Genomic DNA, 14,164 nt, shown 5'->3' with positions numbered 1-14,164 from the left:
CTCTCTCTCTCTCCAAGCACAATCCTCAGAGGACAACTTCTCCAGAAGGTGCCAAAAGAAGAAAAGCCTCCTTGCTTTACCGGATCATTTAACCCCCCCCCGCCCCCTCAAATCGCCGCAGCGAGAGAGGGATTCTTCGCATCTGTGTCCGAACAATCCCTGCTCAGTCTCAACCGAACTTTTTTTCCCCCCACTTTCGCTCTTTGCCGTCGACCCGCTAAAAGTTTCCATCGCAGTTCCACACACTGGTGTCACCGCCGAGCAATAAAAAAAGAAAAAAGAAAAAGAAACGAAAGTGGACGCGGACAGGGCCATCATGATGAGCAACAACTACGGCGAGGACCAGCTGCCTCCGCAGTACTACCAGGCCACGGACTTTGGGGACGAGGAGGACGACGAGATGCCCGCCACGGAGAAGGACCTGGCCGAGGACGCGCCGTGGAAGAAGATCCAGCAGAACACCTTCACCAGGTGGTGCAACGAGCACCTGAAGTGCGTCAACAAGACCATCACCGACCTGCAGAGGGATTTCAGCGACGGCCTGAAGCTCATCTCGCTCCTGGAGGTGCTGAGTCAGAAGAAGATGTACAGGAAGCACCACACCAGGCCCAACTTCCGTCAGATGAAGCTGGAGAACGTGTCCGTGGCGCTGGAGTTCCTGGACAGGGAGCACATCAAGCTGGTCTCAATAGGTGAGCTGCTATGCTGATTTTATTTATTTTTTTTTTTTTTACAACATTTGTACATATATAGATGATCGATTTGATATTTACTTCAAGTGTCTTCAGGCCTGCATTTATAGAATGACCTTTCTCTGCAGGTAAAACTGTAAGTCTTTGGAGGTCATCGTGTCTCTGATATTTATTTATACATCTAGTTGCTAATTTTCCTAAAAAATAGATGAAGCTGAGTCAGATTGAATGCAAAAATTCTTTTCCATTTTAACCAGTCCTTCTCAAAGGACATGGACACAGATGAGATACCACTGTTTTATGCAACATGAGTTTAACTTTTTTTTTTTAGGTCTTATTGAAGGGTGCAGTTTAATTATGGGTCCAATTTTTACATGCTTAAAGTAACAAATATAAAATAAATAATAATAATAATAAAAACTACCAGAAAGATACCTAGAAGTCAGAAAGTTCTGAGGTTTCTCATCAATCCTGGCCTATAAATCCAACATGGACGCCTTGCATTTTGAAAACTTGTTTTTTGTCTTGTTTTTTTTTCTCTTGAATTGTGTCCGGTTAATCAGTCACACTATTTTGTGAAACCTTCTTTTTTACGCAAAATAGTGCGTAAACAATACTTTGGTTAGCACTTTGGTTCAGTGCTAAAAAAAAAAAAAAAAAGATGCAGGGAAATACATTGTGTTTTGTTTGTGTTGCTAACAGCAGCTAGCCTGGTCGCTGAGCTCATCAGGCAAGAACTACCACTGGAACCAGTTTATGTCTGATTTGATACCAATTATTGGTTCACTATCGTTCACTATTGTGGTTGCTACGCTTGTGTTTACTCTACCAATAACTAATGACATAACTTCTTCTGAGTACCACTAAAAGTAGGACATCAGGGTAGTGGTTTGAGAACCATAGATCTACACCATGCCACTGGCATCTCTAGTTGTATTTCTAAGAGCCATCGTACCACTGGAAGGTAAACCTTCATCAGTCTGAAGTCCTTTGCAGACTCAAACCGGTTTCTTTATTCGGGCTCCACCCATCTTCCAATCAGCTTTAAGATGCCTCGCTGTCGCTTCTAAATAAAAGTAATCCCAAAGGATGATCCTACCATTACCATGTTTCACTTTTGCAATGGCATTTACAGAGTGATGTGCTGTATTAGACAGATTGCACGTCGTACTAGTCACGTTAGACAAGCACACACTGACCTATAATTAGCTGTGGAATTCAAAATGAAATATAATTGATAATAATAAAAAAAACAGGGTATAATCGCTTGGGTGTTTTATTAATCCAGGTGCCAGGCAACAGAGACGTGGCTTACGGCCTCTGTGTCGACAGCGTTGACACAGAGCTTTATTGGAAAGTTACTGCAGGATGTGTCACCGAGGTCGCAGAGTTGGATCGGGTCCCTTACCCAGCGGCTGCTCTGCCAGCTTGAACTAGCTCCTGCTGCTGCAGTGTGCTGAGCTATGGGGGCTGGAAAAGTATCAAGGCTGTGCTAATGAGAATGATACAGTTTTTACACAGATGGGCATTAGTCTCACTCACACATTCACAAACACAGCTGTGTCTGGCAGGTCGGAGGGTGAGGGGGTCCCGATTTGGGTGATCTAAGGCCATCGGCGGCTCTTGTGCATATCGGGCGCATGAAGTCCGTTGGGACTGTCGCACAGGTTGTATTAGCTTGCCGTGTATTTGTGTTATCCGTCACGTCCACATTATTACAAAAGCGTGACTTAAATAGAGTGCCGGATGAGTTGTACACCAGTCAAATGGCTAAAAAATGTGATGAGGCCTGTTTTTCCATTTATTGCTTCTGATCGGAACCAATGAGTTCAAATTTTGATAAAACCAAAACCGGATTTGTCAATGGATAAAATGATTAAATAAATGCATTACAACTAAGAACTCCTGCTATTATTTGTCTTTAAATGCACTGACCCGCAGCGTGTACTTTGATCCACTTGTTTTAGTTTAATTAATCGGACATCGATTAGTCTTGATGCTTTGATGCGTAAATCAGGATAAACGGGGCTCCCACATTTTCTGTTTAGGTCCAAACTTCATCAAACAACCTGCAGGTCCTTTTGTTTCTCATTTAAAAGAATCAGACTTGTTCAAAATTGTAGTTTTGATTTGAAAAGCACCGATTTCCTTTTAGAGTTTGACAGTATTTATCTGCTTTAGCGATGCTCCCACATTTCAGTGAAATTCCTGGCAGTGTTGAGGTTTCGGCCGTCAAACTGTGAAGGAGAGACCCTTCCGGTGTACGTGTGTGTGTGCGCGCGTGTGTGTGTGTGTGTACCCACACTGCAAATGGCCAGATTCAATCTCCAGCCCCGCTGCTGATCACAGGAGAGCAAAGGTCACAATCACAGATTATACCTTAAACGCTGCTCCTCATGGCTAATGAGTCTCATGCTTAATATTCTGCTTGGCGCGGACATCCTAGCTGGCCCTGGGTCAAGATTGCTTTGACGGGAAAAAGGTGTGATCATCAAAGCGCCGGCATTATACTTCCCCGCACGCTCTAGCGAGGGAAGGGAGCCCTCCAAAAATACAGCCTCGAGCCTCGCTGCAGCGGGGGACGCCGAATAGAATCACCAGTTGCACATGTGTCACGGCGTGTTACTCGATACGGCTTGACGGATGCCTCTTTGGCCACACGGTCACCCGTAAAGCCGGACAGACGTTGCTCCCACCTGTCTCTGCCAGTCGAGCGGTGACACATCAAACATAACCGGCCTGAAAAGCAAAGCAGGCAGCATTACAAAACCGTCCTCAGTTAAGCAACTTCGTTAATCAATAAAAAAAGAAAAGTTTCCAACTCCTCAGAGGCTCTAAATGTTTGGCTTTTATAACTGAATGTCAGCATCCGAGTGCGACTCAGCGAGCCTCTTTGACAAACTTCTTTCCCCCCTCTGAGAACTTTTGGAAATGAGCTGCGTGGACACTGCGAGGGGACTCTAATCTGCACCTAGTTGATTTATCTCTCTCTGGCGCAGCAACTTTAGGGAGGTAATTGAAATCCAAGTGGCATTTATGCAGAGAGGAGATCCATTTCTCCACACATCCTCAGCTGTCACTGCGTTCAGAGCAGACTATTGTGACTGCATGACAAACTGTCACAGGGTCTTCAGCCAGACAGCTGTCTTGGAGAAAATGCCTCGAGGAGCAGGGGGCGGGCGGCGGGTACGGGGGGCAGGAGTGTTGCATTCTTTACACCTCAGCAGCCAGTCATCGGTTTTTTTTTTCTTTTCCTTTCTTAAAATAGAGTGGTCGTCTCTTAAGAACTGCGAGGAAGAGAGATTTTCAGAAAATCCTTTGCATTAAATATTTCAAAATAGGTTTGATTGTCCAACGTCTCAAACCCTTCGTCTCTGTTGTCTCACTACAGACAGTAAAGCCATTGTGGACGGGAATCTGAAGCTCATCCTGGGTCTCATATGGACACTCATCCTCCATTACTCCATCTCGATGCCCATGTGGGACGATGAGGACGACGAGGAGACCAAGAAGCTGACCCCGAAGCAGCGCCTGCTGGGCTGGATTCAGAACAAGGTGCCGCAGCTGCCCATCAACAACTTCAACCGCGACTGGCGAGACGGGAAAGCCCTGGGGGCCCTGGTGGACAACTGCGCCCCGGGTAAGGAGCTCAGAGCGGGTGATCGCCGGAAATGCTGAGTCAGAAAATGTGCGGTGCAGTTGCCCTTTGTCTGCTTGAACCCCTTAATGGCACCGGCGTCCTCAAGTGTTTTCTGACTGACGGAGTTCAAACCCCATTTTGCGATCTCAGGTCACTTTATAAACAGGTAATCACTGATTATTGTTCAAATGTCATCGTCACGGAGTGTCTGTTTTTGGTTTCGTTGCATTAAAAAGGAGGTTTCTGATTGTGCTGGGAGAGTTGCCCTGTCAGCTGTCCCCATAATAACTAAACCGTTCAACTTCCAGTCTTTACAAAGCCCACAGGCCCAAGTCTGGCTTTAGTGTTTATAGCCTCGGTGCTACACAACACCCCCAAATTTGGGCACCATTCCTCTTCCATCAAGGGGAGTTGAGAGGAGGGAAGGGGTGGGGAATGTTTGGCTGCAACAAAATGCAGCGTAATCTGTCATAGGGAGTTGCTTAAGCCTCAGATCCAACGACCACAAGGACGCCGAGTTGATCAACAGCCAGCCGAGGCTTTCGCTTCCAACAATGAATGCTAAAGAGTGAGTCCTCCCTCGGGTCTGCCTCACCGAGAGCAAAGTGGGGGAGTAACAAGTGTGGAACACCGTGTTTGACTGTGTTTATAGGAGCCATTGATCTGAGGAGACGCATCTTTTAAACACAGCGCTGCTGCAATGACCATACAAGGTCGTTTTCGTCTCCTCTGCTGGTGCTAAGACAAGATGAAAAGGTGGCTGCGGTGTGTGCAGGGATTCTGTACAGTCTGCAAAAGTCTGGAACGCTGTGGGATTTGCGTCGCCCACTGGCAAACTGATCACGGATTAAACATTTGCACTTATTCCCTGTACTATTGTATAAAAGTTGTAGCAGTTCATCCAAACTTCCTTCCTTTGCAAAGTGACCGCTACAGAAATACCTGACAATGATTTCATTGTGAGATTTAGAACTTTGGAAATTTTGGTCTGAAATTCTGTCATGAAAACATGACTTATCAAATTAGTGTTAGAAACACTAATTGAACTCAAATTTATAAAAAGCATGTTCACTAGCCAGGCTGTGACAAAGCTGAGCAGTAGGATAGATAATTCCTCTTTTGTTTTTTTTAACCATATATAGTTCTTCTTTGTGTTATGTTTACAGCTACAGGGTACAGACCCACTAATAAGTTAGAATATTATTGAAAAGCTCATTTATTTCAGAAACCTTACCACTAAGTGAAACAAACTGCATCGGTTAATTACACAAAGTCGAATGTTTGAATGCCTTTACTTCTGCTAATTATGACATTTAAAATTAGAGTATTGCTTCAAACCAATAAAAAAAAAAAGTTAACAGAAAGTACTTTAGATCTGATAAACAAGACTCATATTCTAATTTATTGAATATGATACACTACTTAGTTTTTTTGTTGTTTTTTTTTAAAGAAACCCATTTGTCCGGTGGTCATCTGTCAATATTGATCAGATCATAGCGTTCTGTGGTGCGCTTTCATTGGCCTTCTGAGTGAGTGACCACTCCATTGCCAGCACTAATCCAATTTAGGCATTAGCAGCCCGGAGCATGCGAGGCTCAGCCGCAGCGAGCGCACCGCTGTGTCTGTGGAAGCTGCCTCTTGTGAATTCCCGATAGAGACATCCGCTGTCACACATACAGAGTCGCTTGCAGCAGGGCAGCGTGGGTAAGGTCAGCCAGTCTCGCAGTGCTGCACAGGCGCTGCAGAGATAGCACTGACAGCCTAAGTGGCCTTTTTATAGCGGCTGCCTTTCGTTCGACCGGCTGCACGCCTTTTCCTAATTGGCCTCTTTTGCGTTCCTGCTAGGTCTGTGTCCCGACTGGGCAGAGTGGGACCCCAATCAGCCCGTGCAGAATGCCAGAGAAGCCATGCAACAGGCCGACGACTGGCTGGGCGTCCCTCAGGTAAGATCCGCCCCAGACGCCCAGGCGCGGGGTGCGGCTCGCCGCTCGGCACCGTGAACCCGATCTCATTAAGGAACAACAAACAGAAGCAGGGATGTTTACTTTGTCCTCTTTAAAGTCAAGAATGAAGTCGCAGAAGAAGCACAAAGCAACCCAAAGCAGCCAATAGTGTGCCAGTGCAAACATCTCATTAGAAAAAAATAAAATAAAAATAAAATTATTAATTAAAAATAGGATTRTGTTTGAGGCTGGTGTTTTCCCAGGATAACATCCCGGAGAATGAAATTAAATATTTATTACCCAGCTCTGCCTTATCCCCCCCCCAACCACTTCTATCGTGTTTTTTTTTTTGTGCCTCTCGGTGGGTGATTGCGTTTTATTTGGTAAAGTTCACAAATTTGTCGTGAGATTTCTCAACACGCTCCATGCCGCCAACTAAATCATGTACATTTGTAAGCGTTCCCCTGAATAACAATGGRCACCATGCGGGATGTTTACTTGTTTTGCTAAGAGACGTTGTTATCTATTCCCAGCGAGCATTTGCTTGTGTTAGATAGCCAGTGGTGTAATGTCACGGCTCTGCAGGCCTTTGGGTGGGTGGAGGGGACTGGAATCCAGTGTGGTGTTGTTAAGTAGATGTGGGGAGAGGTCTGGCTCAGGATAAAATCCCCCATGGTGGCTTAACCCTGTTGTCCTAAGGTTAAATATAACCGTTGTGAAGCGTGGCTTTGTGCCACTGTGCGATACACAGGCAAACAAGTGCCTTAAGAGAGAGAGAGAGAGACAGAGAGAGAGAGAGAGAGAGGGAGAGAGAGAGAGAGAGAGAAGTCAGAGGTGGAGAGAATAAATATGTTTAATCCTTAAATCCAATTCTATTATGCCGAAAGAGTAATCCACACCCTTGTTGAAAATGACATACAGTTCATTTAAGAATCAGTTTTCATTCATTGTTTTTTTTTATCTTTTTTTTTATGAAAACCAAACCATGACTTTGCACAGAAACACCCTGGGKCAGTTTGAACAATTAACCCCTGCAGCACATTCTGGGTTTCAGGTGATCGCCCCTGAGGAGATCGTGGACCCGGATGTGGACGAGCACTCGGTCATGACCTACCTGTCTCAGTTCCCCAAGGCCAAGCTGAAACCCGGCGCTTCTCTGAAACCCAAGCAGCTTTTCCCAGACAAGGTCAAAGCCTACGGACCGGGTATGCAAGCYGGACCCTAACTGATAAGCTAAATTAAAAATGTTAAAGATTTTAGATGGCAATATTTCGTCTGAGCCTTCCTGAAACTCTGTGCCTTCTCTCACTCAGTTCTATTAATTTATTGAAAGAATAATATCCATTTTATGATTTCCTGTTTCTGACAAGCTGCCTTCCCTAAAGCCTCCTCTCTTCTCTTTCTGCTGCATTTCCAGGTATTGAGCCTCATGGCAACAAAGTCCTGCAGCCTGCCGTGTTCACCGTGGAAACTCTGGAGGCGGGCAGCGGGGAAGTCCTGGTGTTTGTCGAGGATCCTGAAGGACACAAAGAGGAGGCAAGTCATAAATCTCAACATCCATTCAGCTGACTCTTCAGGTTTTTGCAAAGTGTAGCATCTTTTCTTGGGATTAAATTTTTTTGACTATTTTTTTTTTTTTTTTACTCTCTAGGCCAAAGTTAAGCCCAACAAAAATAAGAATGGAACCTACACTGTCACCTACCTCCCAAAAGTGGAGGGTGTCCACAAGGTAAGAACAAACTCACAATTATCTTMTTAYTACCTTTTTGAGTTACTAATTAAWATATTTGCAACATAATTCATTGGTGTAACTTTTATTTAGGACAWTTAACCCCACAAAAGACAACAAATAACATGTGGGYGTATTATCATTAAAATAGCACTTATCTTATAATTATTGACACTTGAGCAAAATAATATTATTACGGTATATCATTATATTTAGTGATACAGACTAATAATAATGTTTTTTTTCAATTAGAATAGCAATATTAATGCATWTTTTTGTAGAAAATTGGACAGTATTGCTGTCATGCCAAACTGCCAGTGTTTAGTATGAAAAAAAACCATGAAAAAATAGAATATAAATAAATACATGTTTTTTTCTTTCTTTTTTTTTAAAATGATGTGATTGAAATTTAAATGTATAAATGGTCAGAAATATGTGATTCTGTGTCATGGTGTACATGTACTTTCCTCATACTCGTGTAACAACATGAAAGTGCTTCAGGAAAACATTGTTCAAACAGTGATCTTATGCTCTTTTAATAACATTCTTTAACATCCTATACAGGAGCAACATTTAGYGCTGTGGGAAACCTGTTTAATAATCTTACATCCCYAAATCTTTTCACGTCTCGCCAGAAATCGAGGCACGTTTTTATGGGAAACCTCGGGATTCCACAGGATTTCAGACTMGTCTTTCATTTCCCTTCCCTTCTCCTTCGACTGTAGGTGAAGGTGCTGTTTGCAGGTCAGGACATCGACAAGAGCCCCTACTCMGTCAACGTGGCTAAAGAAATGGGCGACCCAAGCAAAGTGCACGCCCGGGGCCCAGGTTTGGATGCTACAGGCAACGTGGCCAACAAGCCAACCTACTTTGATATCTACACAGCTGGTACTTACTAAAACACATTTTATCCCCCAGAACTGTTTATAAAAAAAGAGAAAAAAAACAACCTTCCTTTCCTTGGTGCTAACCCTGTATGTCTTTGTCACGCTCCAGGCGCTGGGACCGGTGACATCAGCGTGGTCATCGTCGATCCGCAGGGTAAAAAGGACACAGTGGAACTCATCCTGGAAAATAAGGGCGACAGTGTTTTCCGTTGCACCTATCGCCCCGTGCTGGAGGGCCCTCACACCATCCACGTGCTGTTCGCTGGCCAGGAGATCCCCAAGAGCCCGTTCAATGTCAACATCGCGGAGGGTGAGCCATCYGTCTGCGTTGTACATTAACTGTCAGACAAATCAGATTTCTAAGCGGGCAAGCTGGTGTCAGGGCGATCTATCTGTCACAGTTTTCCGTCATTTAGTTTCTTTTGCCCTGGAAACAGCCGAGCACTTCCTCTGCTGTCCGTAACCCACGCTGTCTGTCATTTCTAGCTCCGGCAGTTGCTCCTCCCCCAGGAGCTCCTCTGCAGATAGCTCCTCAGTCAGTGCGCACCCCTCCTGGAGCGAAGGGTGCCCCTCCCTCAAAACCTGGCCGTCCAAGTTAGTATGCATCTGATAGGAGGGGCTTGTCAAACGATCCCAGCGCCATCCCTCCTATGTCAGGCTCTACGCTCTGTGCTTTCCCGAAACTCAAGGGTGCCGCGGCGTAACGCCTTGCTTGGTTCGCCTGTTCCGTCTTCTCGCTGCTTGGTGGTTCAGTCCCGTTCAGAAACCGTCAGTGTTGTACAAACAGTCTCGTAGACGTAGAGTGTCTTTGCGTTTGCATTTCTGTGAATTGCTGCGTTCTTCCTCGTGTCGGTATCTCTGCTTGTGCTGTTGACATGTCTGTTTTCCCATCATGTCTAAAGTTTGCATCAGCCATCTCTCCTTTTCAAAGCCTGCCTTCAACATTTTTAAGTGACTTGACTGACATGTTGTCGGATGCTCCTCTTTCTGCACTGTAATGTGTTGGTTTATCCCTCTGCGTTGTGTATCTGGTCTAGTGTGTCCCAAAAAGAAAAAAAAAGCATTATTGTTGTTTTTAGGATCTTTTTTCCGTCAGAGTTTAAAGTGAATTCAGCTTGAATACTAACATTGCTGTCAAACCGCTGTCCCCGTTCCCCCTCCAACCCCCCCGAAAATAATTTTCCCTCTTGCACTTCTTCCTTTCAGCCATAAACCCCAACGCTTGCAGAGCTACTGGCAGAGGGCTCCAGCCTAAAGGCGTGAGAGTGAAAGAGGTGGCAGACTTCAAAGTTTTCACCAAAGGAGCTGGCAGCGGTGCCCTGAACGTCTCTGTCAAAGGACCAAGTGAGTCACACAGACTCCTCTTTCTCTCCGTCGCTTTCTTCTCCTTCCCTTTTTTAACGTCTTCTGCAGTTTGAGCTCGGTGTCTGAATGTTTTATTCACATCTGCGGYGAAGAGTCAGACTGTGCTAAACGTCTGTGTTCATCCTCAGCTGGAGCCGAGGAACAAGTGAAAGTGCGAGACGCCGGGAATGGAGTGTACGAGTGCGAGTATTACCCCCTGAGTCCCGGTAAATACACAGTGAGCATCACCTGGGGAGGCCAGCCAATCGTGCGCAGGTAGGATACCGGCGCCRCCTTTAGCCTCTTTGTCCCCGTCTATTATCAGGCTTAARCCGAGTGACGTTGTTGTGTGCATCACAGCCCCTTTGAAGTGGAGGTGGGAGACGAAGCGGGTTTTCAGAAGGTGAGGGCCTGGGGCCCGGGTCTGAAGACCGGCATGGTGGGAAAATCTGCTGATTTTGTGGTCGAAGCCATCGGCACTGAAGTTGGAACTCTGGGTAAGACTTTCAGCTCGTCGAACTGTTCTGAAGCCTCTTGCGGACACGCTGACATCCTTTAAAGTTTTTCCACTTTCTGTATCCAACAACACGACCCCACACAGAGTCTGAGGTGTAAAGAAAATGATACACCGTAGTTAGAAACTAGACTCGGCATGTGTGCAGTTCTGTCTTGGTATAAATCCAGGGGTTCTGAGAAGACCGTCGMGGTTTGWTGGAGAAACACTGGAGAACAAACGGCATCATAGAGAACGCAGCAGCTGGCTCAGGGATGAAGTGAAGAAGTTGAAAGCGAGGTTAGGTTGTAAATCAACATCCCTAGCTTTGGGTATATCAAATATCTCTGTTCATTCCGGCATCTGAAAATGGAAACAGTGCGACGCAACTCCAAACCTCCAAAGTCCAAAGGGTTTAAATGAAGAACAGTTATTAAACTGAATAATTGTCTATGATTTCCATTTATTCTATAGTTAGGTATTTTAGGTATTTTTTATAATCATGTGTTCTTGGGGTGTGCTGTAGTGGTGCAGGGGTTAAGCACAACCCACATATGGAGGCATTAGTCCTCAACGCAGCTGTCGCAGGTTCGATTCCCAGCCTTGGAAACCTTTGCTGCATGTCTTCCCCCTTCTCTCATTACCCACCTTCCTGTCAATTAACTATCAAATAAAGGCCACTAGAGCCAAAAAAAAAAATCTTAAAAAATAAAATCATGTGTTCCTGGAAACTGTAAAATATATTTAGCTTTTTTGTAAAATTACTAAACTTATTACAGACTAGCGTTTTGGACAACGTCGAAGACACTAAAACACGGATGTACTCCTAAGCCGACAGGAAAGCCAAGTCAATCACTGACATCTCTGCGCAGATCCACGGCTCAGACAAAATACATGAGAGTTTGTGGGGCGAAACGAGACAAAACGTGAGAAAGTTAATGTGCATACTTTTGCCGGCCAGGCTTTTTACGGCCTCTGAATGTTAAATTTGCCCAGGCTTCTCCATTGAAGGCCCGTCGCAGGCTAAAATCGAGTGCGACGACAAGGGCGACGGCTCCTGTGACGTGCGCTACTGGCCCACCGAGCCCGGCGATTACGCCGTCCACGTCATCTGCGACGACGAAGACATCAAGGACAGCCCYTTCATGGCTCACATTCTTCCTGCTGTTAACGATGTGTTCCCAGAAAAGGTAACTCCCATTCATTTCAGTATAAAACCATGTTTCAAGAACCTTTATTTGTTGCATTTAAAACTAAAAAWWTTTTTTTTTTAAATTGCAGGTTAAAGCCTACGGACCGGGCTTGCAGCCAACTGGGGTCATTGTAAACAAACCCACCGAGTTCACCATCGACGCCCGCATGGCTGGRAAGGGTCACCTGAAGATCTATGCCCAGGTACGGAGTTGCACACATTTGCAGAGCCTTTATCTTTTATTCATAGGGATGTGGCATTTATATTGCATAAGGCTGGCACACAGCAGAAGTGACTGYAAGGCTTTTTGTKTCTGCCCAGGACGCCGAAGGCTGCACCTTCAATATCAAGATCTCCGACAGGGAAGACGGCACGTTCGTGTGTGTCTACACTCCTGTCAAACCCATTAAACACACCATCATTATCACCTGGGGGGAGGTCAACGTGCCCAACAGYCCCTTCAGGGTAAGATGCATGCTCAGCCACGGATGCGGCGTGTAAAATTWAATCGATCTAAAGCGATGACACTTTACCAAATATAGAGAAAKTAAGAGGAGTGCAGAAGTTGCACTTCAGCTCGCCTGCCTCTGCTTTAAGTACACTGTGAATTCATTAGGTGCTGGTTGGAGAGGGCTGTCATCCCGACAAAGTCAAGGTCTATGGGCCCGGAGTGGAGAAGACGGGGCTCAAAGCGAACGAGCCGACGTACTTCACCGTGGACTGCAGCCAAGCCGGCCAAGGTGAGCGTGCACGAGTAGCTGATGTGAGCGGTTAGGAAAGGCTCTCCTGGGTGTTGGCTGGCTGAAACGTCTCCTCCAGCTTGTGATTTATAAAAAAGGAGACCTGGTGACTCTCATGCAGCACAGTATACGATTACTGATACTACAGTATCAGTAATACTCTTGGCTGTGAAGTAAATCAACAACAATACGTATGGGGATAATCAACATGATCAACATTAATAGATTCTACCTCTGAAAGAATAATGAATAATTTCATTGAACTCCGGTCCAGAACCAAACAGCATTGTGGGGGATGTAGGCAATAGAAAAGGTTTAGCTGCTCAAACTCTCATGATCAGCTAAACTAGCTTCCTTTTTGGTAAATAAACAGAACGGTGTGGAGTGGAAGGAAAAAATGAGTACAACAACCCAGATGAAAGAGTGGCTAAAAAAAGAGAGAGGTCACRTCATCAGRTTGGCAGCATTTGAGAGATTTAAAACAAAAAACCAATCAATAATTAYTGATATCAACAGATATGAAACTTTTATACATTTTTCAGCCGTTATATTTCAGCCCTCGTTGGCGACTGCTACTTTATCTTCTCTTGATTAAACTTAGTTTTTTTTTGTTTTTTTTWATATATATATTATTTATATGCACCATTAGGAGACATCAGCATCGGAATCAAGTGCGCCCCGGGGGTGGTCGGGCCTGCAGAGGCCGACATCGACTTTGACATCATCAAGAATGACAATGACACCTTCACTGTCAAATACACTCCTCCCGGCCCGGGCCGGTACACAATCATGGTGCTGTTTGCTGACCAGGTAGGAATTTGGAGCTGACATGCAAGAGAGAGCTGCCATCTGCTGTATCCATCCACCTGTCAAAAACTCTGTCATCATCCTGACGGTTTCTGATGCTCTTATCAGGAAATTCCTATCAGTCCGTTCAAAGTGAAGGTGGACCCCTCCCACGACGCTGGCAAAGTGAGAGCGGAGGGTCCTGGACTCAACAAGACAGGTGAGATCTTTCRGGGTCCGACTGGGAATTTCTGCCTCATTTCACGGCTAAATCTGATGGTTTAGAAAATGCTTGTCCTTTCAGGTGTGGAAGTGGGCAATCCGACCCACTTCACCGTCTACACAAAGGGAGCTGGGAAGGCCAAACCTGAGGTCCATTTTGCAGCGTCAGGTCCCGGGGAGGCGGTTCGTGACTTTGAGATAATCGATAACCACGATTACTCCTACACTGTGAAGTACACAGCTCTTCAACAGGTACAGAGAGGCTTCGGTTTGACAAGTGTCATCGTGCGTAACRACGYCTCACGTTAGTAAATATTCGTTCTTCTCTTTTTTTTTATCAGGGTAACATGGCTATTTCCGTGACTCACGGAGGAGATCCCATCCCTAAAAGCCCCTTCCACATCACGGTGGCACCAGCTTTGGATATCGGAAAAGTGAAAGTGGAAGGGCTAGATACCAGTAAGCATCATCCATGTTGAACATTTTCACACGCTCC

At 45.4% G+C, this 14,164-nt stretch overlaps 1 protein-coding gene across 1 annotated transcript in view; it reads left to right on the top strand.

The window, feature by feature from the left end:
- Positions 1-6: 6 nt before the first annotated feature.
- LOC103466366 (filamin-C-like) overlaps positions 7-14,164 on the top strand; it is a 35,747-nt gene continuing 21,589 nt past the window's right edge. Inside the window, exons 1-20 of the mRNA XM_017305171.1 lie at positions 7-692; positions 4,084-4,332; positions 6,178-6,275; positions 7,330-7,480; positions 7,693-7,811; positions 7,927-8,004; positions 8,730-8,892; positions 9,001-9,201; positions 9,378-9,485; positions 10,098-10,235; positions 10,385-10,511; positions 10,596-10,732; positions 11,725-11,918; positions 12,010-12,123; positions 12,242-12,385; positions 12,537-12,660; positions 13,310-13,470; positions 13,576-13,666; positions 13,751-13,920; positions 14,010-14,127. Of these exons, the coding sequence (XP_017160660.1) occupies positions 317-692; positions 4,084-4,332; positions 6,178-6,275; positions 7,330-7,480; positions 7,693-7,811; positions 7,927-8,004; positions 8,730-8,892; positions 9,001-9,201; positions 9,378-9,485; positions 10,098-10,235; positions 10,385-10,511; positions 10,596-10,732; positions 11,725-11,918; positions 12,010-12,123; positions 12,242-12,385; positions 12,537-12,660; positions 13,310-13,470; positions 13,576-13,666; positions 13,751-13,920; positions 14,010-14,127 (3,061 nt within the window). The 5' untranslated portion in view covers positions 7-316. The remainder of the gene's footprint in view (positions 693-4,083; positions 4,333-6,177; positions 6,276-7,329; positions 7,481-7,692; positions 7,812-7,926; positions 8,005-8,729; positions 8,893-9,000; positions 9,202-9,377; positions 9,486-10,097; positions 10,236-10,384; positions 10,512-10,595; positions 10,733-11,724; positions 11,919-12,009; positions 12,124-12,241; positions 12,386-12,536; positions 12,661-13,309; positions 13,471-13,575; positions 13,667-13,750; positions 13,921-14,009; positions 14,128-14,164) is intronic.

Source organism: Poecilia reticulata, linkage group LG6, assembly GCF_000633615.1.
Source record: "Poecilia reticulata strain Guanapo linkage group LG6, Guppy_female_1.0+MT, whole genome shotgun sequence".
NCBI classification, from domain to species: Eukaryota; Metazoa; Chordata; class Actinopteri; order Cyprinodontiformes; family Poeciliidae; genus Poecilia; species Poecilia reticulata.
The sequence above is the reverse complement of the archived record's forward strand: the minus strand, read 5'-3'. Positions and strand labels throughout refer to the sequence as shown.